Source organism: Hippocampus bargibanti, linkage group LG15 (genome assembly GCF_051943395.1).
Source record: "Hippocampus bargibanti isolate YZ-2025 linkage group LG15, ASM5194339v1, whole genome shotgun sequence".
NCBI lineage: Eukaryota > Metazoa > Chordata > Actinopteri > Syngnathiformes > Syngnathidae > Hippocampus > Hippocampus bargibanti.
Window position 1 is genome coordinate 9273737 of NC_142748.1, and position 26556 is coordinate 9300292.

The following is a 26556-nucleotide window of genomic DNA, read 5'->3' on the forward strand; positions in this document are numbered from 1 at the left end:
CAACTGGTGACAAGATGCCGAGGGGAGAGAGGAAAAAAAGTCGCAGTTGCGCTTCATCGCCACAAGACGGCGACTTTTCCCACAAAACCCTGATTTCGATTTAAAGTGGTTGACGTTTTAGTTTCCAAAATTGTATTTACTAAACGTCATTAGGTTTGTAAATAAAATAGGAATAGATGTTTTTTGACTTTTGCTTTTTGCAGATCTTAAAAAAATAGTGTTTCAGTCCCTTTTGTAAGCCTTGGTGTGTTTGGAGGCCACATCATTGACTAGTGATGATTATAGTTCTTTTTGTTGTTGTTAAATATGCTTTTTTAATATGTTGCTTCTGTAAGAGGTGTGTGTGTCTGTGTACAATGGTTGGCCCACCATTGTTATTCTTGCACAGCCTGCAGGTCTCCCAATTGACAAGCGGCCTCGTATTTTTAGCAGCGTCACCCTATTTTCTGACCAAATTTGACATTGTTGCAACTCACGCTTGCTCTCCTTCGTTCCCATTGTGTGTATATGTATAGTTTTTTTGGGGGGGGATTTCAACTTTTTTTTTTAAATACTTTGTATTGTCTTTCTTTTTCTTCCACCTGTTGTCATCTGCCAGTTGTTTTGTTGACTTGTCGGACGTGTTACTCGGGGTGTTAAGAATCAAGTCGTCATGAAAAACATCTCCCGGTTTATCGGCGTAATCCGCTTTTAGCGGCTTTTCTGCCAGCGGAATCTTAATTCTGTCACGAGGATGCTGGGAAAGGGGGGTGGGGGGGGGGGGGCTGCAGGTCTGTGGTGGGATGGGGTATGTATGAGAGCAGCTGGAATTTTATTTTTACATTTTTAATTCTACGCCTGGCACCGCATGGCGCTAGCAGGCCGGCAACATGTACGACAATTTTGGCCAGCCAGTATCTCACACTCGCACAGCGATTGACCATGTGATGGTACCGGAGTTTGCGAGTCATTTAGCCTCAGAGTCTCTATTCAACATTTTGAATGGATTTGGACTTAGGACCATTTTGACTTACGGCCGTTTGGTCGGAACGGAACTCGGTCATAAGTCTGATATTTCCTGTATATATTTTTAATGGTGATTTTTCATTTTTTTAATTGCATATTTTTCCTCTGGTACGGTGCTGTTAAATTCATCCTTTTGAGAATCAAGTTCCACTTGGCCCGTGTCAATATTGATCTGGAACACACTACAGTATATAAAAATAAAAGGTTGAATGAGGGCAGAACACAATAGAAAGCATCCATCTCTCCGCTGAATACAAAAGCCATGTGCTGATAGCGGCTTCCATGGCTTCTGTCAGCTCTCTCGCTCTCTCTCCCCTCCTTCTCTGTGTTGTTCTGCTCGCTCTCAGACCAAGCGAGCGCCCGATTGGTCGCCGCCTTACAGGGACCGGGATGCAGGAGCGCAAGGAGGAGAGCGCAAAGATGCGATGAGGGATCGCCACGCAACTTCCTCGCAACATGTTCGGATGAAAGGGGCTCCTTTCTGTCCCCCTTTTTTTTTCGTATAAAATGGTGGACCACAGCAGTCGGCACCTGCATCACACCCCTGGAATGATGTGACCCTACTTGGACGCCCATCTCCCGAAAGCGGGCTCAACATGCCGGTGATGAAGGGGCTCCTGGCCCCCCAGAACACCTTCCTGGACAACATCGCCACTCGCTTCGACGGCACCCGTAAGTGCTCGCTACTTCCTGTACGCTTTCAATGTCTTGATTGGTTGGTTTATCTTTGTATTGTGACAGGTGGAACAATCAAATGTTCTTGTGTAAAAATGTATCCACGCCAGTTCCAGTTTTTTTTTCGTTGTCACTCGCATTCCAGGACCCACAGAATATTTATTTTTAGGACTATGTCAACATTCAATCCAGCGTAAGAAAACTTAGACGATCTTCTTTCATTAGAAAAAAAGTTCCTGCTGACAGTAGTTGTGAGACCTCAATATGACTTCACATATAAGGCGCACCAAGACCAGCAGGCTCAAGGGCAGTTTCTGCCAACGGGCAGTCAGGTGACTAGACTCCCTCCCAACCCTGCCCCCCCCTGCTCTTTCCTACTGCCACATTCACTGAACTCTAAGTACACTATCATCCTGAACTCTATTTTTGTTGTTTTATTTTACTGCAAGACCTCACGTTAACCTTTTTTTTTTTGTTTTGCATGACTACACTACCTCACTTTACATACGTCACTACCTCACTTTACATACGTCACTACCTCACTTTACATTCCGAAATTGCATGTATTGTCTGTTGTCCATTGTCTGTCTTTTTTAGCCACGTTATAAGTGTCTTGCACGCTGGGTCCGAGAGGACATTCTGTGCTGTATGTCATGCATATTAGCATATTTGACAGCTGACTTTGACTTGACCTGCGTATAAGGCGCAGGGTCATCTTTGGAAAAAAAATCAAGGCGTTTGGAAAATATGGTAGTTGCCAAATTCTTTTTGGACAAAATACACACGGTGCGTGCTTTGCGCTTATGATGACCCCCCTCCCCACCAAGAATAGTCTTATTTCCTCCGACATTTGGCGCCCAAGCGGCCGCGCCGGTGTTCACGTTAAGCCGCTGCTTCGCAACTCTGTTGTTTTGTAGCCGCGGCCTCCTCCGGGGAACGCGTGCCTCTTTGTAGGCTGCGGCCATTGGGGATGCGTACGTATGCGCACGTGTTCCCCGTGTCTCGTTTCAGCTCTCCTCCTAGCCTTTGTTGCTACAAACCCTTGGAGGCCCGTGCTAAATTTGCCATGAAATATGATGCAATTTTGACATATGATCCTAAGGAGTGAGTTGTTGTTTATGTTACTGTTTTGTTGTTGTTTTTGGTGATAATTGCCCCACTACTTATTTATTTATCTCAAGTTGTTGTTTGTCTATTTGAGAACGTAGCATGAAACATACTCATCGAGTTGACAATGACCGCGAATTATGAATTATGATATGTTGAGCTACATAAGGTAGACCAAGGCGGATATCGTTTGGTGGAAAATATGTCAGATACGACGACAGAAAGAAAAAAAGATCAAGTGCTGACACGGGAGCCGCCAATGTCAAAACAGCGCCTCAGACGTGTCAATCTTGGCGATTGGTAAACAAACCAACAAACACTCGTTTGACATATTTTTACACAGCCACAAGATGCTTGACGTCAATCCATGTAAGTTTTCTGTTTAACTCATTCACTGCCAGACGATGTGCAAAAATGTGTTCACTCCAGTGCCAGGGTTTTTGTCATTTTCACTTAAATAACAAGACCCACAGAATATTGCGTATTAGGACTATATAAACATTCAATACAGTGTATAGTACAAGGCGTTTGTAGTTATCAAAATAAAAGATGACTTTTCATCGCCAACTCATGAATGGCATTTGCTGATTATTTCTTGATTAGACAGCAACTTCCTGCTGGGCAACGCGCAGGGCCAGCGCGGTTACCCCATCGTGTACTGCTCGGACGGCTTCTGCGAGTTGACGGGCTTCACGCGCACCGAAGTCATGCAGAAGAACTGCAGCTGCCGTTTCCTGCACGGCGACGACACCAGCGAGCGGGTGGCCCAGCAGATGGAGAAGGCCCTGGAGGGACGCCACGAGTACCGGGCCCAGGTGCACTTCTACAGGAAGGATGGTATGAAGAGCCAAAATGGAGGACTGGGGGACAAAAATGTCCTTATTCACAGCAGTCGGGTACAAAATGATGTCTTTGACATCCCACTGAATGAGTTAGGGATTTTTTTTTGATTGGATTGGATTAACCTTTATTAGTGTCACAGGAAGACATTTACATTTCAAAAGTAGTAAAGTTATGGAGCAAAGAGGAAAGGAAGAAGTAGAAAAGCAAAATACGACGGCGCCATCTTGAAATCAAAACAACAACAAAAAAACAACTAAATAACAAATAATGTGACACAACACAAAATACACAGACAGTCATTCAATCTTAAACACTTTCTGCACCGTCTTTGTTACATGAAGCAGTCCTAGATGAAAGAGGAGAGGATCAAAGCCTCCTTTTCACCAGTGGATCAGCAGAATCATGGTGGAATATGCAGGTCTGCTCCATGCTAAATGTTGAAATCAAACGCAAAGCTGTCGCATCCATTGACAAAAAGAGACTGTCTAACATCTACTGACCCACGTAAATCCGCTTCAATTCCAAGCCGCAACGTTCTTCTTCTTCTTCTTATTATTATTATTTCCTCAGGTGTGTCCTTCTGGTGCCTGCTGGACATCGTGCCCATCAAGAACGAGAAGGGCGAGATGGTCCTCTTCCTCTTCTCATTCAAGGACATCACCGACAGCCATGCCAAATGTCAGCGCAACAACACCCGGGAAGGTAAAGGCATGATTTTCTTGGACCATGGAATGGCGGGGTCAGGGGGTCAAATGTAGTTTTTGGATGTTCTGGCTGTTTGAGTATATTTCGCACATTTTTTTCACGCAAGTTTTGGAGGAGGACAAACGTCGGAGGAGGAAGGGCGACTCCCGCTTGAGCGAGGCCCGCAAGCGAGGTCGAGCCGTGTTGTACCAGCTGACCAGTCGCTTCTCCCGCCGGGCCAAAGGTGACGTCAATCTGGGCGGGGTCAGTACGCCGCCGCGGCACAAACACCTTCTGTTGAAAAGAATACATTGAATATGAATCTGAAATCAACATAAATGTATTCATGTGGAGAAAATAGAAATGGTATCAACATTTTTGGGTGTTTTTTTTGTGCAAAACAAACCCTCCAAAAATGTTGGTGGACCTCTGTACAGGTTGTCTTTTCAAATTTTTGATATATTTTAAAAACAGTTTTGATCTCAAATATTGTTTTGTTTTTAAAGCTTTGGTGTTTAACTTATTGACTGCCAGACAATGTGTAAAAATGTTTCCACTCAAGTGCCAGGGTTTTTGTCATTGTCACTTGAATTCCAGGACCCACAAAATATTGAGTTTTAGGACTACATAAACATTCAATGCAGTGTAAAAAACCTTAGACTCTCTTCTTTCATCAGAAGAAAAGAGTTAATTCCTAAACTATAGGGTCTGGAGTTATCTGAGCTTGAAGTGAGGGCCGCTGTCCAAAATATGCAAAAAATGCAATACAGATTGGTTGATATAGCGCTTTAACAACAACTGAAGCTGGAACAAAGCACTAACATGGAAACATGTGAAATGCAGCCCCTATGTGGATCTATCTGGCACTCTACGTCATATTTTCAATTCCCGAATATTGTCGTGAATGAGTTAATACCGTGCATAATTTTAAATAATGTAATGAATTAATTTTGCCATTGAACATTCTATTCAGTTCTGCGCTAGGTTTTTAAATATATATGTATCTCCTTGTACTTTTCAAAATAATTTTCAATTCTAAAGAAAGAATTAGCTCTCCGCTTTCTCCTCCAAAGCCTGACGATAATTGTTATTTCCCTCCTGAGTAAAATAAATAAGTAAATAAATAAATAAAATGGCGACAGCTTTCCTTGACAAGGCCCTGACACGCATTCGAGTGTCGGTCAGCAGCTGTTGATGACAATCCAAAATGCTCCATTTTTTGTTTTTTTGTGGCTCTGTCCACGATCGACACATCCACCAAATCTCTCATCACGTGTTTCACATCTTGTCTTTTGGCGTATCCGCCCGCCAGAACATGATGGATCGTCTTTCGGTGCCGGAGTACAAGGTGGCGGCTGTGCAGCGCTCTCGCTTCCTGTTGCTTCACTACAGCGTGTCCAAGGCGCTTTGGGATTGGCTGATCCTGTTAGCGACTTTCTACGTAGCCGTCACGGTGCCCTACAACGTCAGCTTCACGCCTTACCAGGACAACGTCGCTGCTGCCCGTTCCACCATCGTCAGCGACATCGCCGTCGAGATGCTCTTCATTACAGGTCGGATTGCGTCGCGATTCTTTTGCAAACTCGGATCAGATGCGCTCATGCTAATCATGTGACTTTTTTCTTTCGTAGACATAATCCTGAACTTCCGCACGACCTTTGTGAGCCAATCAGGTCAGGTGGTGTACCACTCACGTTCCATTTGCATCCACTACGCCACCACCTGGTTCTTTGTGGACTTGGTGGCCGCTTTGCCCTTTGACCTCCTCTACGCCTTCAACATCACCGTGGTGAGGATGCCAAAACCACCAAGATCCGGTCGTGTGTGGGCAAGAATAGAACCAAGTTCTTATTTTTTCTTTTTGGTAGACCTCTCTGGTGCATCTTCTGAAGACGGTGCGCCTGCTGCGGCTACTGCGGCTACTGCAGAAGCTGGACCGCTACTCGCAGTACAGCGCCATGGTGCTGACGTTGCTCATGTCCGTTTTTGCTCTCCTGGCCCACTGGATGGCCTGCATCTGGTACATGATCGGGCGCAAGGAACTCGACACCAGCCACACCTGGGAAATCGGTCCGTACGCTTCAATGTCTTTTCATCATTTCAATTTCTTGAACTCACTCACTGGCAGATGATGTGCAAAAAAATGTGTCCAGTCCAGTGCCAGGGTTTTTGTCATTGTCACTCAAATTCCAAGACCCATCAGAATATTGAGTTTTAGCACTATGTAAACATTCAATTCAGTGTAAGAAACCTTAGACTCTATTCTGTCATTAAAAAAATAGTTAATTCCTAAGTTATATAGGTCTGGAGTTATCTGAGTTTGAAATGGGGGTGCCTGTACAAAATACAATACTATACTATTTATTTATGTAGCGTTTAACAATAGCTGAAGCTGTAACAACGAGCTAACATGAACTAAAGGCAAATGCTACCCCCTTGTGGAAGGGAAAAACATTGACGGAGGTCTGACTAGCACTTTATCGGCACCCAAGCAAGAAAAAACAAAACCCAAACAATTTGGGAATGGCGCTCAACGGTATATTTTCAATTGCCAAATAAATGTGATCGTGGCAGCGACCCGAGTTTTTGCACGTGCCGCAGGTTGGTTACACGAGCTGGGCAAGCGTCTGGAAACGCCGTACGCCAACAGCACATCGGGGGGGCCGTCGGTGCGCAGCGCCTACATCGCCGCCCTCTACTTTACACTCAGTAGCCTGACTAGCGTCGGTTTCGGCAACGTTTGCGCCAACACAGACGCCGAGAAGATCTTCTCCATCTGCACCATGCTGGTGGGCGGTACGTAACCCTGACACACCCACACACACACACACACACACACCGGACGTGGACCGACAATGACATCGTAACCCTCTCGACACAGCGCTGATGCACGCCCTAGTTTTCGGGAACGTGACGGCCATCATCCAGCGCATGTACTCGCGCCGCTCGCTCTATCACACCCGCATGAAGGACCTGAAGGATTTTATTCGGGTGCACGCGTTGCCCCAGCAGCTCAAGCAGAGGATGCTGGAGTATTTTCAGACCACCTGGTCTGTCAACAACGGCATCGACGTGAACGAGGTACCTGCTCGCGCCCGCCCCGCCGGTTCTTTTGAACTTCTTTTGACGCTTGTGTGGGGGAACCCTGGACGCGCAGCTGCTTCACGACTTTCCCGACGAGCTTCGCGCCGACATCGCCACCCACCTGAACAAAGACATCCTGCAGCTGGCCGTCTTCAAGGGCGCCAGTCGGGGGTGCCTGCGCTCGCTCTCGCTGCACATCAAGACGTCTTTCTGCGTTCCTGGCGAGTATCTCATCCGACAAGGCGACGCCCTGCACGCCAACTACTTTGTCTGCTCCGGATCGCTCGAGGTCCTCAAGGACGGTGTGGTGCTGGCCATACTCGGTTCGTACACGCCACTGCCGCCTGGAGATTCATAACGACATTGTTGAAGCCACAAAATATTTTTGGGGGGATTTTTTGACTCATTCGCTGCCATTCCCGAATTCTTTCGGGTTTTGGTTTTTCTTGTGGGGGTGCTGATAAAGCGCTGGTCAGACCTCTGGCAATGTGTGTCCCCTTCACAAGGAGGCAGCAATTGTCTTTTTTCCATGTTAGTGCTTTGTTACAGCTTCAGCTGATGTTAAAGTACTATATAAACTAATACAGTAAAGTCTCGTTATATCGATATCGGATATATCGATAGTCCCGGATATATCGATACTATTTCTATGCACGCACGGAGAAAATTACATGCAAACAGGGTCGGATATATCGATAGTCCTGGTTATATCGATATTTTTTCGGACTCCCTTGAATATCGATATAACGAGACTTTCCTGTATGTATGTATTTTATTGTATTTTGGACAGGCATCCTCATTTCAAGCTCATATAACTCCAGAACCATATAATTTAGGAATTAACTTTTTTCTTGTTGAAAGAAGATACTCTATGGTTTCTTACACTGAATTGAATGTTTATATAGTCCTAAAACTCAATATTCTGCGTGTCCTGGAATTTGAGTGACAATGACAAAAACTCTGGCACTGGAATGGACACATTTTTACACATCGTTTGTCAGTGAATGAGTTAATGATGCCGCTAAATAATCATTGATGATCATTTTTCCCTCCCCGTATCCAAATCTGCCTCAAGAAATATAAGCCAATGTATGATCTTATTAGTGTTAGATTTGCATGTCTACATGTGCTGCTTCGCCTTTTGTGCTGTTTCACCTTTTGAGCGCCTACATTGAATGTAACCTAGTGTCTTGTCTCTTTGTTTCACACATTATTAATTCATTTGTGAATTCATTTATTCCTTTTTTTGTGATGTATTAATTTTTTGTGATTTTTCGTGGCAGGAAAAGGCGACCTGATCGGATGCGACTTGCCGGAGAGCGAGCAGGTGATCAAGACGAACGCGGACGTGAAGGCGCTCACCTACTGCGACCTTCAGTACATCAGCGTGCGCGGGCTGAGGGAGGTGCTTCAACTTTACCCCGAGTATGCCAGCATCTTCGCCTCCGAAATCCATACCAACATCACCTACAACCTGCGGGAGGGCAGCCAGGACCAGGTAGCGACCAATTAGCGCAAATAGTTCAGCACTAGATCATAAGATAAATAAAAATAACTTTTTAGAAGTAAAAGCGTTGTCATGGGAACAGACCGTAGGATGGCAGTCCAACCTGCCAGATGGAAGGCTATTTTTAGGATTTATCAGAGTCAGGGAAAACCCTTCAAATCCTGGCTTCAAGCTGGTGTTTCGTAATAACTTGCTGGAAGGAGATGAGATGGTGGGTGGGCAGCGGGCGGGCGGCGTGGGACGGCCGTCCGGGTGGTTTAATGACCGCGCCTCTCTGCGGGATGACGACTCGTGAGCAATCCGAGTGTGACAACCAAAACCGGTGCACTTATTATGTTCTAATGAAGCCCGCTGGACTCGGCCTAGTAATAAAGGGGCAAACTTTTCCAATATGGGTCACTTGCGGTGAGACCATAAGATGCTGGCGTCGTCATAACAACGTCGCTCCAGGGACTGTTTTCAAAGAAAAATGTCACAAAACGTTTTTTCCATCCCACTAATGTCTGAATTATGTATTTCTTTTTATAGGGGGGAAGAAAATCAAAATACAAATGATGTAATTGGGGACCTCACCTTTTTTTGCTCTCTGCAGGGACTCGGCAGGTTTCCAAGGTCGCCCAGGATCTTACACGTGAGTCCATCACAAGTGTGTGTGTGGTTACTTTGATTTATTTATTTTATTTTTCCATTCGGAGTCAAAATCTGTCCAAAATGCTCCATTTGAATCCACCTCTCCTCTTTTGTGTGCATAAGGAAGCGCGACTGAGTCCCTCGGCGCAAAGAAGCAAGCACGAGAATTCATCCGAGGGCTTCCAGCCGTCGCCATCGGCGCGGTCGCGCCGTAACTTGCTGCTTCCCAACCTGAGCAGCCCCGTACGCCGCACCTCGCTGGGAAACCTGCTGGGCGACGAGCTGCGCCAGTTTAACGCGCTGCGCCGCTGCCGCTCGCCCAACATCCGCCGCGGCTTCCTGGGTCACGACGCCACCGCCGCCGCTGCCTCCTCGCCTCAGACTCCGGTCAAACCGCAGCCTCCCAAGCTCCTCATCCCCACCGTCGCCTGCTTTGGACCCCCCAACCTCAGTCCCAGGTATGCTCACGTCATCCATTTAGGATGTTTTTGGTGTAAATGAAGCTCCTCAACTCACCAAAGAATAATATTGTTGAGACCGGAGTCCGACTTGAACGCGCTCTCTTGTCACTCGGCTCAAGAATCGTGGACGGCATCGAGGACAACGGACGCGTGTTCCATTTCAACGTGGAGCACGCCGGGCCGCAAGCCAAAAAGGGAAGCGTGGGAGCCCAAGGTGAGTCCGGTTAGGGACATCCGCCCTCATTTCAAGCTCATATTCCTCCAGACGCATATCACTTAGGAATTAACTCTGATGAAAGAAGAGAGTTTTTTTACACTGCATTGAATGTTTATGTAGTCCTAAAACGTAATATTTTGTGGGTCCTGGAATTTGAGTGACAATGACAAAAACCCTGGCACTGGATGGACACATTTTTGCACCTTGTCTGGTAGTGAAAATAGTTAGGAATAATCGCATCTTTGTCGGGATTACCGCAGAGTCCATGCAGAGTCTCTTCCTGGAGAGTGAGGAAGTGCGGCAGAGTATCAGTCAACTCCATCAAAAGGTCAGAAGCAGCAGGTTTCCACTTTAAAACGGCCCTAAAGCGTATTTGCTCACTTTTCTCTTTTGCACAGATGAGCTCGTTAAACCAAGAAGTTTCGGAGCTGGCCGAGGGCCTGCGCGGCATCATCCACCTTCTCCAGGTTCACTTCAACGCCCATCAAAATTCGTACCACGAGGCGGCGCCTACTCATCCGGGCCACCGAAGCCACCCTTCCGCTTCCCGCTGCCCAAAGGCGACCTTGTCCGCGCCGCCGACGTGGACGTCGGGTCCGACCGCCATCAGCCGATCCCAGCCCGCTTTGGACCTACGTCCCGATGCGGACCCCCTCGCCAACCTCCCGCCGGCCGGTTCTTACCCGCTTCTCGGCCTGTTGCAAACCTCACACGATGACGTCGGATCTTTCGTTCAAGACATGCATTCCTCTTTCATCCCCGTTTGTACATCCCCGCTCCAAGTGGACCACCCCGGTCTTAGTCTAGGACACCGCAGTCTCAATCTAGACCACCACAGTCCACTATTGGGCAGCCGTGGAGAACCCGAAAGCACATCCAGGTCCAGCGTTGGCGTACAGACGCAGAGTAGCGAGCAGTCGTGGATTCTGGATCTCACGGATTAAAAAAATAAAATAAAAAGACTTGGAGGAACCCCACAAGGCCATTGAGCACCACTTATGTTGCCTGGTGCCTTTTATTTAGTTGTATTTTTTTCAGGGGTGTATTGGGAAAAACGTGGGTGTATACTTGGGAGAATCGCCAAGAATGAATGCAGAGTACAAAATGGAAAGGAAAAAAAAAATCTGATATTTTTTTACAAAATTCTTGTTTCATCAGACAACCTTTGTATGTCCCACAATGATTATTCATACAATGATAAATATCAAATGTGCAATAGAAATAAAATAGTCCCCAAATCAGTGTTTAAAAAAAAAATCATTTTTCATGTCAAAACGGTTTACAAGTAGCCTGGCATGAAACAAAGTCCAAAAGCCCCCTGAGGATGGTTAGTATTACATCACATCATTCCAGTAAATCAATGATGTCAAGTCACGCAGGAAACCCAAAATAAAGGACTGTAATCTCACCCCCCTATTCCGGAATGTACTGAAAATCAGATCGATAATTCTTCTCGGGTCCAATTGTAATTGCTCAGAAACATTTGGTCTGATTGCTACCAAAAAAACGTCACTAAAAGTCGAACATTTACTGCTAATGTTATGAAAGCTTTGAAACTTTCCCACGTTGCTTCATATTGGATTTGAAGGGCAGGGGTGATCAATAATGTGTCGCAATCAAGTATATTTACTTTTTTTTCCAAACACCTAGCATGTTTTTGTACTATTGTGTCAAAAAGTAATTTCCTGGCAAGGGGGTAAAGCTGCATATAAAGGAGACCACGCTAGGAAGAAGAACAACAATCCAGTCAGATCTTCACCTGAACAACATGAAGTGCCTCGTTGTTGCTCTTCTCGTCTTTGTGCTCGTCTGTCAGGGTGAGTTTTTATTCACACGAAAGCCCGTTTAATTTGGCTTATTTCTCACTTTTTTTCTCCCTTTCCTCCATTGGTTTTAGGCGAGGCCCTGCAGTGTTACTGTGGAGGAATTCGCCGGTGTCCAAGATCGGTGGAAGTGTGCACGGGTTCCAGCAACGCCTGCGCCAGCGTCATTTTTGAAGTCGCCAACCGTGAGTATTTTGTTCCAGTCACTTCACGTAGATTGTATGATGCATTTGTATTCAAGCCTCCAACTTAGCACTACCTATTGAGCTATGTGTATTTTTTATTTTTGTTTTTCATCCCCAGCCCCCAGCTACTTTCAAGGTTGCAGCACGTTGAATAACTGCCATTTGATGAACAGGCCCGGCATCTCCACGGCAAGATGCTGCACCACCGACTTGTGCAACCGTTAATGTTGTTTAATAGCACGAAAACGTTTATATTGATGCTTGAATAATAAATTCCTGTCTACGGACTTCCATTGTGTGCTATTATTTTTTTTCAAGTGTTTGGGCATTCATTGGAGTCAGTTAAAATGGCGGTCAGCAACTTTTAGTGAAGTCAGGCATAGACGGGCAGGCAAAAGATTCATTCCAAAAAGCGCATCGCAGCCACCAATCCGAGGTTTTTGTGGACTTCTGAGGAATTCTTGCCCAAAATTGCAATTGGAAGTCTTTGCTATCAAATAGTAAAAGTTCAGCAGTGCTGGAAAAAAAGTATCAAATAACTTTTGAAAAGATGGTGAGCATCCAAATATTGCTTCATACTGTATATTTTTGGGGGTCACCAATAAATGTATGTTGCAAAAAAACTCCTTACATGTAGGTATGTTGAATTCTAAGGATATTTTTGTGTTCTATTGTGTAAGAAAGTAATATCTAACCAAACGTAGTAAAATGTAATTTATGATACTTATAACCAAATAATATAATTTTGCGTTTATTTAGTTTGTCGAATTTGACTCTCCGTAGCGTGACGTCATCAAAATGGTGCCGGAAGTGTGAACTACGCACCCGGAACATACACCTGTCGTTCAATTACCAATCGTGCGATAGCTAAACACGTTTTGCAGGCGTTTGCTTCTCTGGTTTCGGGGACACTTCATACCTTTTGGACTTCGAAATTCAACCCACTCTTCGCCGCTTTTCTCGAGGTAAAATTTTGTTTGTGATGCATGTTTTTTAATTGTAAGTGTAATATGTGTACAAATGAACACAGCATCCACATATCCCATGAAGACTGTGCTGAGGCCATGTCGGTGACATGAACCAGGATAAACACTCCCGAGCAAGGTAATAAGCTTGTGCAAAGTTTCAGCTTGTCGGTGATACTTATGACTTTAACTATAAATGCAGTAAACTGTCTGATGACTTGGACTGGGAACAACAAATGTGGGACGTTCATCTATGCATCACCAAAAAGAACATCTGCTTTTGTGCATGCTTGACATCCTCACTTCCTACACCTCCCATGGTAAGTAAAGTTGTGCTTTCTGTTTATGTGTTTTTATAGTTATTACTGGTATTAAAAATAGTATAGCAGAAATTAGAGTTGGTGCTTCCTTTGGAGAGAAAATTAAAACTAAAATAGAGAATTAAGATCTGCATTTTGAAAAAAGAGATACAGTATATCTTTACTGTTTGCAATATGGAGTGTGCAAGACATACGTGAACCTGTGCGTAAACAAAAAGAGTAGCTGCTTTTGTGCATCTATGTTAAAATGACATCCTTACTTCCCATAACTCCCAAGGTAAGTAAAGTGGTTTTTCTGTTTATGTGTTTTTATCTTTATTACATGTGCTAAAAATAATAAAGCACATATAAGAGTTTGTCTTTAATTTCTTTGGAGATAAAAATGTAAACTAAAATAGAGAAGCTCTGTATTCTGCAAAAAGAGATACTTATTTACTGTTAACAATGTAGAGTGCAAAAAAACAATGTACCTTCAATCTGTGTGTCAACAAAAAAATGACATCCTCACTTCCCACAACTCCCAACTGCATTAAGGTAAGTAAAATTAAGTTAATACTTGTCTTTCAAAATAGCATAGCAGATATAAGAGTTGTTACTTAAGTTGGAGACAACATTAAAACCAAAAATTCCGAAAGCTGTTTCAATTGTTTTCTCAAATTCAGTATCGTTCTTAACTCTCTTTGTCAACTGTGCTCGCAGGCTTATATAATAATATCAAGATTTATTTCTTTAGATATTCTGCATTTTTTAAACCAAATAAAATTTGTATTATTTATAGATGGTTTTTAGTTCCCCAAAAATGTGCTATGTTGAAAAAGGACCACATAGGGTGTTTTTTTTTTTTTGAAAAATGTCTTTATACTGTACATTCTTTGACCAACAGGTAGGTCGCTTACACACACACAGACACACACACATGCACACACACTTGTGCTTTTCACCATCTTTGATTCCTTTCTGCTGCTTTCATAACTTAAAATAAGTTAAATTAGAAAATAATAAAACCGGCACTTGAGAAGGAGGATGACATGACATGAGTGGTTATTGAGCTCAAATGAGGGGCGGGTTTATGTATGTTGAAAGTTAAATTAATTACTAAACTTTTTTTCCCAGCTTGTGCCAATTGCAATAATCGAATGATTGATTACATTTAGAAAACCACATCCAAATGCTATGCTGCCGTCTTGTGGCTACTATGGGAAATTACAAGACTTTTTGGGCAGAGATTAATTACTGTATGTATGGGTCAGGTGTCAAAGGTCAGGGTTGGGAGTCCCAGAGAAAGGTGTCATTGTGCAGCACTTGCGCCAGCTTGCGATTGAACGGCGCATAGAAGTGGCGCAGGACGCGTTGCGTGGCAGGGAGCATGGGGCCCAAGTCTTTGTCGGCGGGTCTCCTGCTGTTCGAAGCGGGGCTTCTGTTTAGCTCCGACTCCATCGGCTGGCTCAGTGGCCCTGTTGGTTCGTTCAATTAAAAGTGGAAAAAAAGTCAAATAATCAAATATATATTGCCACCAGAGGGCATTGTTGAACAAGGTATTTCATCGTCATTGATAGAGTCATAACATTTTATGGGGGTTGGGGGCGTTTTTATTTTAAAATAAAATATAATCTAAAAGTTGTATGCTTTGAAGATAGTAAAAAAATCATATATAATACTGCGGCTGATTGAGGAGCTTAGGCTCAAGAGTTCTTCTGTACCATAGTTTGTGTCTGTAATCAATAATAAAGTACTGGCCCAACTGAATGTATTTCTGAGTAAAGTAAGAATTCCGTCCCCTATGGGTTGTATGTTCTTATAATTACTGAGCCCGTGTTTTTGCACTTTTCCAATCAATGCAACGCAGTTGCAACATTACGTGTGGCTTGTCCGGCTGATTAACATTCTGCGTTGCATATCGATCACCAACGCTCACCAAGGTCAAGGAAACGGAAAACGGTGTGCATGGTGTACTTCCTGTTGGAAGCGTGGTCTTCGAGCCTGAGCACGAGGATCTGCTCATGGCTGAAGATGCTCAGCCAGTCCAGCAGGTAGACCACATAGAGGCCCACGTGCAGTCGCACCTGCACAAACAAAACAGAAAAAAGGTTTTGGTTGCATCGACCGAATGTTGAGAAACACATTTTTAAAGTACACTTAATCAAAATGCATTTGCGTGGTTAATTTTCAGTTTTCATAATTTCTTACTTTAACTCATGAATGAGTTTTTGACCATTTTTTTCCTCAAAAAATATAGTTGGTTACTCAATATAAGACATTTTCATTGTATTTAAATGTTGATTACATTAGATTGACTTTTTTATCTGAAAATCAAAGTGTCGACGTTTGGTCCCTCAAACTTTTCTCACGGGAAGGGGAGGACAGCTGGAAGGCATTTTTTTGCATGCTCCAACAAGCATGAGGTCATATTAGCGGATGGGCAATTAGGCCATTGGTGGAGCGTGGCGAGCCCGTAATGGGCCGGTGTGTTCTGGGGGTACTGGGACGGCACGGGGGGTGGCAGTCATGAGGGGTGGGGCTCATGTAGAGAACGCTCGGCGCCAAGCTCTGCGCTCTGTCATGCCGTCTGACTCACGGGCATGGCGTTGTTGACGCTGGTGTTGTAGACGCAGGAGCGAAGCGTGTAGTCGGCCAGGCAGCCGTCCAATAGCTGGAGGGACTCGGACACCCTCTCGTGGAAATCCTCCGCTGACTTGTTGGCGATGCCAAAATACAAGTAGTCCGAATAGAGCCTGAATCACGTTAAGAACTTTGAAAACATGGACTTTTGTCTGTTGATAGTTAAATCTAGCCTGGCTAACCGTTAGATGCTCACCTTTCCACCGGGTCCCTGAGCATAACGATGAAACGGGCGTCGGGCTGCAGGGCGTGCATAAAGTCCTGGATGAGGAAAGGGGGCTCTCCACTACTGGTGGTGTTGTCGTAGAAGTACACCCAGGCGTTGTTGTCCCACATGGTGGAGGCGCTGGCTTCGCCTGCCAAAGACAAAAAGTGGCCGGATGGGAATTTTTGGCGGGCCAATGCGCATATGGGTGGGGGGTGGGGGGGGGGGGTGGATAGAAACGGTTTCCAGTAAAGAATTTGTGGTCACGGAATGAATTGGCAACCGCATAGATGTGCTTTGTAACCCCACCCCCAAGCAAGGAGACATTTCGATGTCATGCTTTGGAGTTGCTGGTTTTGCTTATTTGGTTCGGGTGTGGGTTAATTAGTCGCTTGGTTAGAAGATAATTTGTTGATTAATAGAGATTGTATCATGCAACTGCAAACTACTGTCCAGGAGGCTACTTGTGACACAATTTTACCAATGATGATGTTGGGCCGACTCGGCGTCCCACTGTCGTTGGCCGCCAAGCTGCCTTGGATCAGGTGAGCGGCCTGGTCGAACAGGTCCAGGTAGTCCTCCACCGGGTAGCGGTCATGGAAGCCATCGCTCAGACGGATGATCCCTGCAAGGGGTTTAAAAATAAAGGGCCACTGTTACAAACGGCTGAGAAATTGTGGTTCCATCTGAGCCAATGTTTCCGTAATTACAGTACGCATGGTAACATAGCGGAGTGCTCTCCAGTTGGCGTGCAATTTGCGGATAATGATCGTGGCCCGGTTGTCGCCGTACAGTGGGAAAATGCTCCCCCAGACGCATCATTATTCCATGTGTCGCATCGCAAGGTGTGATGACGGAGGGCAACGCTAAGAAGTGCAGAGCTGCAGGATTCCCCCCTCTCCCATCAATCGATGTTTCATCTTGTTGGTTTTTGATCGCCTGCGAGATTTTTTTTCTTCTGATGGATATGGTGTGTCAGTGCTGCTGCTGATTACCATGCCTAGGAATATCATGTATGTTTTTAAATATATACGGTATATGTCAAAGGGATCTATGACGTGTTCTTAAATGCTTTGAAGCACAGTTGCTAGTTACCCCATCTCTAATTCTTATCCCATACCTCGCCTGCCTTCATTTTTTTGATCAATGCTTTATTATAATTCACTTCACCCAATAATCCCTTCATGACATGACCAATTCAAGAGTTCGGCATCGAACGGCGGAATTTGTCCCCACCCACCTTTTAGATTTTTTTTACTCAGAGTAGTGTACAAAGACCAAAATCCTGCTGGTGCATTAACAAATAGAAATACATGGGTGCAAATGGATAGCTAAAGGATCAAGCGAACTTTGCTATGACTACAAAATAATAATAAATATGAGTAGTAGTCATAGAGATAAGCGCAAATCTTTCTCGATACTATCTGAGCTCATCATTGCACTGTGAGTGATCAATATGTTTTTTTGTGAGTTTGAACGTCATCAAGGGTAGACTCGAAATGCATTGGAAAAGATTACAACACCTCCCTGGAATATTGCAACATCAACAATATGCAAGTGATATTAATCAAAGGTTTTTGTTCAGCAGCTCAAAAATTTCATGAATTAAAATGAAAAAGAATCAATGGTGATAGACGCGCACTCAAGGCTCGAAATCGGCGCGCAAATTGAGTCATCGGTCTGCGATTTGCGCGGCAGCTGTTCTTAGAGACGGCATTAAGAGATTATAATAGCTGCAACGCCTGGGAGCGTATGCCTCTTTCAACTCAGTCATTCTCTCATCTGTGTCCGTAATCAAGTCAGCGTGATTTTTGAAGCACGGCAATCACGTCGGCGTATCGAGCTTCCGTCGAACCCCTGACACCCTGCCTGACTTCACGACCCCTGATCGGCGCTGCGACCAATTTAAGCACCTTTTTTGTCTTGAATCATATTCGGATTATTATGTGCACCCAAATTCAGATTGTTGGGTGAAGCCTGTCCGCAATTTTAGCCAACCAAGTCACTTGCAGTAAAATTGTTATCAGACTCGAGTTTCTCACATCTGAGCCGAACGCAGCTGGGTACATGTTTTGTAAGTTGGCGATATTTTAACGTTATCTCGCACTACTAATTATCTCAGGTTTAAATCCAGACTGTTTTAACATGACAAACATCTGGCAAACTCACCGAACCTCTTGCGAGTCCACCAATGTGGCTCTTTGAAGGTGGAGAACTTGACGTCGGGGTGCAGCCGCAAGCGGTCGTAAAGATCCGTGGTGCCGCACTTCGGCTGTCCGATGATGTAGAAATACGGCAGGCAGCGGATGCGGTAAAGTTTACCGTCGCGGCTCCACAAATGCTTTTGGAAAGTATTCCTGAAATGCCGGAAGACGTCGCGGAAGCGCCGTGCGTAATGCGCGTACAAGTTGGCGCTGTATGGGTTTGAGGTGGCGTTGCCCACGTACTCCTCATACCAGCAGGGGTTGCGGAAATCTGGAAGGAATTGGCGGGGGATGACCGAAAACATCTGGAAAGAGGGGGAAAAAGATGATCAATTCTACATTGATTGAAAATATTTGCTAGAATTCAGCAAAAGTCTGACTTGGACCTTCAGATCTCTATGATTCGAATTTTGAATCAAATGGGCAGATTTGAAGTCGTTAGCATTGAAGATAACAGCTATTTTTTACGCTACAAATGAATCCTAGATAGACTTGAGATGGTTACTCACATGTTGCTCACTGAGAACCAGAGCCTTGAGCTCCGGTAGCTGTCGGGTCCTGTGGAACTCCACCTTAGACACGATGGACTTGACCACCAGCTGAAGGTGTGCGTAGTCCTTCACGTAGGACAGGTTGAAGGCAAATGGTCCCAGGGGGTTTACCAAGTGGTGATAAGGCGACGGCGTAAGCAGGAGATCTTTCCTGTTCCCCGTCAGTACATACGAGGCCATGATGACAAACGTGACGGCCACGCCAAGGAGGACGCCGCACAGTCGGACCTTGCGGAACCAGCCGGGGGCGCTCCAACTCCTCGGGAGCTCGGGCTTCACTTGCAGGATGGCGAACAGGTTCATGGGCGCCCGGTCCACCTGAAGGAGCAGCGGCCTCTTGTGATAGTCATCCCCGGCCGTGTCCAACTGGGTGTACTTGTAGTCCATGTTGGTCACGGTCCGCGAATGCTGCCTCGCAGCGGCGGCCCAGAGTTTTGAGGAGGTCAGGTGACGAGCGTCCATGGTAGGATGGTGACAAGACGCCACCTCATCCGCCGATGGCTCCCTGACAGGGAAACGAAACCAGGGTCGATTTTTGTCATTCACAGAGGCGGAATTCGTCGACGCAAACGCAGTCTAACGTAAGCCACATTTGTGGAAAGCACAGAACGTGTGGGACAAAACCGAGAAGTTGCGACATTTCTGCCGGCGTAGCAAATTTGACACGGTCATGACTCATTTGCGGTTGATGCTTGTCAAAGTCAGACGGTCTTGCAACATTTCTCAGTAATATCTACACAGGACACGATTGGTCATTTTCCCTGACTTGATTTAGATCAACACAAAAATTAAATAAATAAATAAAGCTGTGCCCAATAAGCTACAGGAAGTCAGCCTTTCAATTTCGGTTTTGTAACACAACCCAAAATGTTTGCCCTTGAATCCAATTTTACTCAGCAGCAAAATATTTGGTCGGCATGTCATCAGTAGACCCACCAAAAAGTCTTGACAAGCTAAACTCCCAAGGCCACACAATATTTTAGTGCTCCAGTCCAACCGCCCCCTCCCCTGCCGCGCACAATGTCAAAATAGGAGCAGTGATAAGTAAACGTGGAATGATTCCAAAGGAGCATCGGACATCCATCCCAGCAGTGTCGGTGTGGGTCGCATGCGGGATTGTATTATTTTAAAATCATATTTCTCACGCGGATCAAGAGACTTAAATGGGCCAAAGAAAGAAACCCCCGAACCCTCAAATTTTGAAAACAAAGCTGTTCCAGATGATGCAGATAAGTGAATGCGACACCCAAGAACACCCGGGTTTGAATCACTTATGCAGCCGTGTTTCAGCGAGGATGTGCCTCTCCACCTGCGCTCATTCATCAGGCGATAAGAAACGCAGAGGAGGTGACTCATCAACCTCCTTCCAACATCCCGCTTCCCCACAGGTGCACCCCCATTTCCCTTATCTTTTTGGACCGATAAGAGGATGCCTCATCCTCGCTTAGTCAATGTCATTTACCTCGCCATCTTGCCACATCAACGCGGGCATGCAGGCAGAGGAATAGCAAATAACTCGCCTCCCTCCCAGCTTGGCGAAGAAGCTTCTTTTATTGACGAAAAACAGCCCAGAGGAGCAGCTGAAACTAGTCAGATAGAAGAACTTTTTTTTGTATGTTGCATACATGAAAAGTTGTGGTACTTAATCAGTTCACAGGTGTCAAACCTGAGACCCCAGGGCCCACATCTGGCCCAATACCATCATTTTCTGTGGCCCATGAGAGCAAATCAAACTAAAATTCAGATTCTCGTACGTAATTCTTAAAAGAGAGAGAGAGATTATAAGCATGATCTTGTTGCCAAACACCTCATGAAAGTAACTTTTTAAACTTTATAAAGAATGTTGGCTTTGCTCACTCTAAACAAGCCGAAAGCTGAAAAGGTTTTCCGCCATCAGATTTTTGAGGGACATACAAAAGAGCAAAATGACGAGTGTAAATGGCGCGTCTTAAGTGTGTCAACAAAGAAAATCAATTTCCACTAAGGCGTCAAATGAAGCGGGCGCAAAGCTGACGAGCCGAGCGTGAAATTAATCGTGCGCTGGGCGGAAGGAGAAGGCGGGGTGGCAATTGGATTTGTTTCTCACGTAAAAAGATCGGCGTACATGAGATGCTTTCAAGTGCGTGCCGGGCCTTCAGATGCCGATGACTTGGATTTAAACATTTTGCATCAGTTTGCTCGACGCATAGGAATGCCCTGTTTGGTAACCGTGGGCAAAGGAAACAAGGTACCATGGGATGAGGAACGTATGCATACCCCTGTTCTATTTCTGTGATACAAACAAAACAAAACCGGGGATTGATGACAGACAGTACTTGCCAGAAATTACCAAGGCGTCTTCATTGTTAGCTTCTCAGCATTTAAAAGGGTTGTGTAGACTTTTCCTTTCCCCTCGTTGATGTTTTTTGCGGGTTGGCAACTCAGGTGGCTTCCCCGTTCGGTGCTCGGCTTCCACTTATCTTTTATTCATCCTTTTATCTCGCGTGAGGCCGACGCCACAAGGCCAACTGGGATCTTTATCAGCGTAAACAATCGCGGGGGGCGAAGAAAGGAAACAAAAGAAACCATGTCGTAGCGAGAACGCATGCAAAATAATTGCAGACTTTCCTACCCATGAATAATTGATTGGGCCGAACGTATTATGCGCTTTCAACTCTACGTCTAACTTTAGAACATAAAGAGGCAAAATAACGTCAGACAAGTTGCCGTGTTCGTTTTGCGATCACGCAACCGCACGTCATTCCGATGCAAGCTTGACCAGCAGGAAGAGCGGAAATGTTACACCACTGAGGATTGAAATCCAAGTGCTAAAATAGGAACTACTTTGAGTTTTTTTAACATCCAAAAAATACAATCCATGAAATAGCGTGAAATTAAATAATAAAAAAATATGGGGGAAAAAAATTCCCACTAAAATTTGATTTATATTTAAAGAGAAAAAAAAATACAAAAATACTTAAATTATACTGAAATAGACTATGTATAGAACATAAATAAGATATTAACTCATACACCTCCAGACAATGTGCAAAAATGTGTCCACTCCAATGCCAGGGTTTTTGTCACTCAAATTCCAACCCATAGAATATTGAAAACCTGAACAAATTTGTGAATGGCGCTCCACGTCACACAATAAATTCGGGAACGGCAGCGAATGAGTTTAAAGCACCTTGTTGGCTAATCATCCTCAAAGTATCTCCCGGCGCATAACAGCCAATTCCATTCCCACGTCCGTGACGACAACATCGATATAGCATGATTGAGTAACAATAATATATACTGAGCGCAAAATGGCCATCACAATAAACCAAAGCGTTGCGTGCGTGTTTGCTGACAAACTGTGACTTGTGTTTATGGGAAGAAGGGGGGGTGGACATTTTCAATTTTCCCAGCTGTTCCGCTTCGTGGAGAAAAACAACACACACACACTGTGTTTACAGCCATGATCATAATTAGGAGTCTGCCGCCGCCGCACAATCTTTTAAAGAGCAAGCGTGCGGTCTGATCACTTGACTCTGTAATCAAGGATCAGCACATGAAAAGAGAAGAAAAAATCCACCATAAACACCATAGATGATCCATGCTGATGTGAAAAGAGGAAGAGCACGAGTGGGTTGTTTTTTTCCTTTTCTTTTTTCACCGCTGTCTGACCTCCATCCACCCCTTTTTAAGCGTTTAATGTCAAAGGAACGCTCATAGCTTAGTAGCTACTTTGTCTTTTGTTGATTACGGATGACCTGGTTCTCTGATTTCAAGGAATTGAGCAATTCATTTGTCCGCAAAGAAGGCATTCATGCGGGACTTCGCTCTAGGTCACAAATGTTTGCAGGACATTCGCCAATGTTTTTTCCCCTTCTTCTGTGAAGGGAACTTTGAACAAGAAACAAAAAAAGTGAAAGTCAAGCAAACATTTGCAAGCTTGAATGTAGCCTGAAGTTGTTAACTCATTCACAAAGCATTGCCGGAGGTGTGACCACCGCTTTATCTGTATTTGAGGCCTTTGTTTAATCATTTACTGCTCAGTGCAAAAGGGGCATCGTTCCTACTACCCAACAATTAGGTTCTTATGAATCAAACGCACTGTCAGTAGCCCAAATGTTGGTAGCCACGTGTCATAAACCTGAATCAGAAAGCCTTTAACCATCCCACAATGAGAAAATCAAAAATGATTTTGATGATGATGATGACAATTGGCAAAAGTGTTTTTTTACAGCCATCCCTAGTCTTGCCATGTGGATAATCTGAAAAATGCCCATTTGGCTACATCGGGGTCAAAGTCTCTGATGTTCCTGTCTTGAAAGAAAGTCCCTGGCCCATTGTCCCCAAAAAACTACAACTTATCAGGTGACTTGCAAGTGTATTCTTGGATTCTTTCGATGGGCTTGCAGCTGCAAGCGCACGCGCACACGTGCAAATTTGGTGCGGCGAGGCATCCATGGCGTGTTCTGAAAGGAGGACATTATACGCGCCTCCCGAGCGGGGCGCCCGCAAAACTTTTCCACCTTTCCATTTGATTCGGGCGTGCGTGTCAAGCCTGCGAAAGGCTTTGGAAAGTCGCCTCACCGCAGCGGCGCTCAACGCGCCCAAATGTCAACGAGCGCACTTGAATGGGAGAACGCGATGCGCGAAACGTACCATGAGTTGTCGGCGGCCCCGCTACGCCGCCGCCGGGGTCAAGCAACTTCTCGCCGCACCTCCCGTGTCCATTCCCGCGAGGGATCTGTGTCAACGGGAGGAAATCCACTGCGATGGAATTGTGTGAAAGTGTACGATGACCTCAAGCTGAATGCTGCTTGTCTCCTTGTCTGTCTTTCTTCTGTCCTTCCGTCCTTCCACCTTTCCTTTCTGCCTGCGTTCTGAACACTGACTAGCGCGCTCGTTCGCTGCTTCTCTCTGACTCCTCTCTGATGAAAGGGAGGGGGCAGGGGCAGCCCCTCCAAAGGCATCCATCCCACCACCGCCACACACCATGTTATTACATATCGTCATCATACACACATGTATTTTCATCTGTAGTATGATCAAAAGGAGATGCAACTGAAAATCTATACATCAAAACGCTTTTGCGCAGGACAGAAAAAAAGTTTTGTCCTGAAAAAAAAAAAAAACATTCAAACGCTGTCACGTTTACGACTAAAACACAGCTAGGTGCACTCGGACACAAGGAACATGCTTTTTCCCCCTTAAACTGATTTGTTCCTATAGGCTAGTGCAACGTATTCACACACACGACTCAACAATTACATACATACATATTAGCATATAAACATATTAGCATATTTGAGAATAAAGCTGACTTTGACTTTGACAATCACCCGCACTACCGAAATATTTCGTCATAGTAACACCAGCTGAAAAAGGCGCGTCACAACAACATCCGTGACACTCTGACGAAGGCGGAAGTAATTGAACACCTAAAATACACTGTCTGTAAGAAAAGAATCTAAATTAGATATCAAGTAGACAGAATGAACTTAATACAACTACTACAGGAACATATTTATTGGCACACACTACCGATTGTGAACGACGCACGTTATATAGTTGAATAAAATACACATGCACATTATTTTCATTGGGGGAAAGAAAACAATGTGGAAATGTCAACATCTTGCCATACACCGCCACAATGCTCATCATGCTTGGCTTGTTGTGATGTTGTGGAGAATCGATGGTGGGGGGGGGGGGGGGTCGCCACCACCACCAGCAAGACAGCCGCGGCTCAAAGGCTGCTCCCATTAAGACAAGCGTGGATTTATAGGCCACGTGCGTAATTGCCGTATGGTTCACTTAGCCAGCGAATACATACGTCCTGATAAAAGCGGCGCTATGTAGTGTGTAACATAACCTAGCGGATTGTAGTGTAAAAGCAGGGTCCTTCGTCTGGGGATTTATTTGGGAGCAGGCACACGTGCGGTTGTCATTTCGCCACCACATCCATCAATGCGGCACATGCTCGTGGGAATTTTATGTTATAATTTCATAAAAAAAGAAGATAAATGACAGCACTGAAAACACGGTTGGCATAAAAAACAATCTGGTGACATTTATGGTATTAATTCTATGCATTTTGGAAGATTTGGAAGATAAAACAAATAAAATACAAATGATACTTATTTTCCTACAAGAAAAAAAGTGAATACATTTAAAGAATGCATTTTTTTAAATCCACATTGAATGAATGCTTGTTTTGTTTTTCCCCTCCTATTCCCGAGCTTGAAGTGTCCATTTTATTCAAGACAAACTTCTGGACGCTTTTCAAATAACTGACAACTTGCATCATTTTTATTATTGTTTGCACTTCTGGCAATAAGCAGGCAGCCATCTCGGGGCGGGAGGGTTGGGGGGGGGGGTGTAGGGGTGTTCCTACCTCACTCTCACTCACTGAATAGATTTTTCCACCATTTCATCACAGGACTCTTTGTGTGGTGAAAGTGATCTCAGGTTTTATTAAAAAAAAGTTTAGAAGGCAGATTTCAAAATTAAACTAATTCTCTCGAGTCCTCTTTATTTTGACGTCTGTATTTTGTTGCTATGTCTGGTTTTAGCGTCTCAGGGGGTCGGAACAAATGGGTGTTGGGGGTGTCTGGTGGTCCAGGAACTTTTTGGTTCCAAGGATCGCGTGTGAAGGCCACGCTGCGTCATGACTACATCGTGACCCTGATCCTGTGTGAATTTACAGATGTTAATCAGACTCATCCATCAGCATTCGTAAGTGGGAAAGGCTATGCTACGCTCTGCCATGCTGTCATTTGGATGAGCAATGCTGTACTTGGCTCACGTTTTCCAGCGTTATGCTATGTAACGCTAGTCTCGGCGATGCTATTATTTTGACATGCAATGCTATCCATTGCCTTGCTTCGCTGTGACAAGCTAAGTCGTGCTACGTCACATGCTGGGGTTTTGACAGTGTGACTGTACGAATGAAGGTCATGTTCCAGGGCCGTACAATAAGAGCAGTGTTTCACTCTGCGGGGGAACCATCTCCCCACACCCTCCCAAAGTGGATGGGGTCACCCGCTGAGCTATTTTAAGGCTGTATACTATAAATATAGGAAGCATTCGTCAGTGCTGAACATAATAGTCGATTATCTGCTATTCGGGAATTTGCGCATATGCGGGAGGGATATAAAATAAATTGTGGAGCTCGTCACTGAGGTGCCGGAGAGTTGAGTGGAAAAGCAAATCTCTTGGCTGGAGCTGGGGGTTGAGTCGGAGGAGCGGGCAGTGGCCGTTTTCCAGCCAAGGGTGCTTCTTACAATCTGTTCACATTGTCTGTATACCACACTTGACACATTGTAGCGTTCTCGTGCTAATCTTTTAAATCCGATCACCTGCACTATTAAATGGAGCAGACGGAACAAAGGCTAGCAGTATTGCTATGTAGCTCAAGATCTGTTGAGCGTTGCACAATTACACCAATCAGAAGCCAATCCACATGAACATGGGCTTATTTTGAAATACGCCAAAT

The 26556-nt window shown here is 44.9% G+C and overlaps 2 protein-coding genes and 1 long non-coding RNA gene across 4 annotated transcripts; 2 read left to right on the plus strand and 1 right to left on the minus strand.

Annotated features, from left to right (window-relative positions):
• The first annotated feature begins 793 nt into the window (after positions 1–793).
• Positions 794–11739, plus strand: LOC148887640 (voltage-gated delayed rectifier potassium channel KCNH4-like). Its single transcript, XM_089016002.1, has 16 exons — positions 794–1677; positions 3391–3624; positions 4201–4332; positions 4442–4578; positions 5627–5867; positions 5946–6103; positions 6183–6384; positions 6916–7110; positions 7196–7395; positions 7472–7721; positions 8682–8896; positions 9498–9536; positions 9659–9993; positions 10116–10210; positions 10474–10541; positions 10612–11739. Exons 1-16 carry the CDS (start codon positions 1602–1604, stop codon positions 11155–11157), a joined length of 3123 nt encoding a protein of 1040 aa, XP_088872128.1. The 5' UTR covers positions 794–1601; the 3' UTR covers positions 11158–11739.
• Positions 11740–11871: 132 nt separating this feature from the next.
• LOC148887641 (uncharacterized) lies at positions 11872–12508 on the plus strand. Its single transcript, XR_016117650.1, has 3 exons — positions 11872–12030; positions 12111–12221; positions 12340–12508. It is a non-coding gene; the product is annotated as an uncharacterized LOC148887641 (long non-coding RNA).
• A 1037-nt stretch (positions 12509–13545) lies between these two features.
• Positions 13546–23961, minus strand: LOC148887642 (carbohydrate sulfotransferase 15-like). 2 transcript variants are annotated; one of them, XM_089016028.1, is made up of 8 exons: positions 23721–23961; positions 19044–19590; positions 18500–18839; positions 16812–16955; positions 16322–16481; positions 16082–16238; positions 15422–15569; positions 13548–14960 (listed from the first exon to the last, which is right to left on the minus strand). In XM_089016028.1, exons 2-8 carry the CDS (start codon positions 19545–19547, stop codon positions 14767–14769), a joined length of 1647 nt encoding a protein of 548 aa, XP_088872154.1. In that variant the 5' UTR covers positions 19548–19590; positions 23721–23961; the 3' UTR covers positions 13548–14766. The 2 variants fall into 2 exon arrangements, with proteins under 2 accessions (XP_088872155.1, XP_088872154.1); XM_089016029.1 differs by lacking the exon at positions 23721–23961 and having other exon boundaries at positions 13546–14960.
• Positions 23962–26556: the final 2595 nt, after the last annotated feature.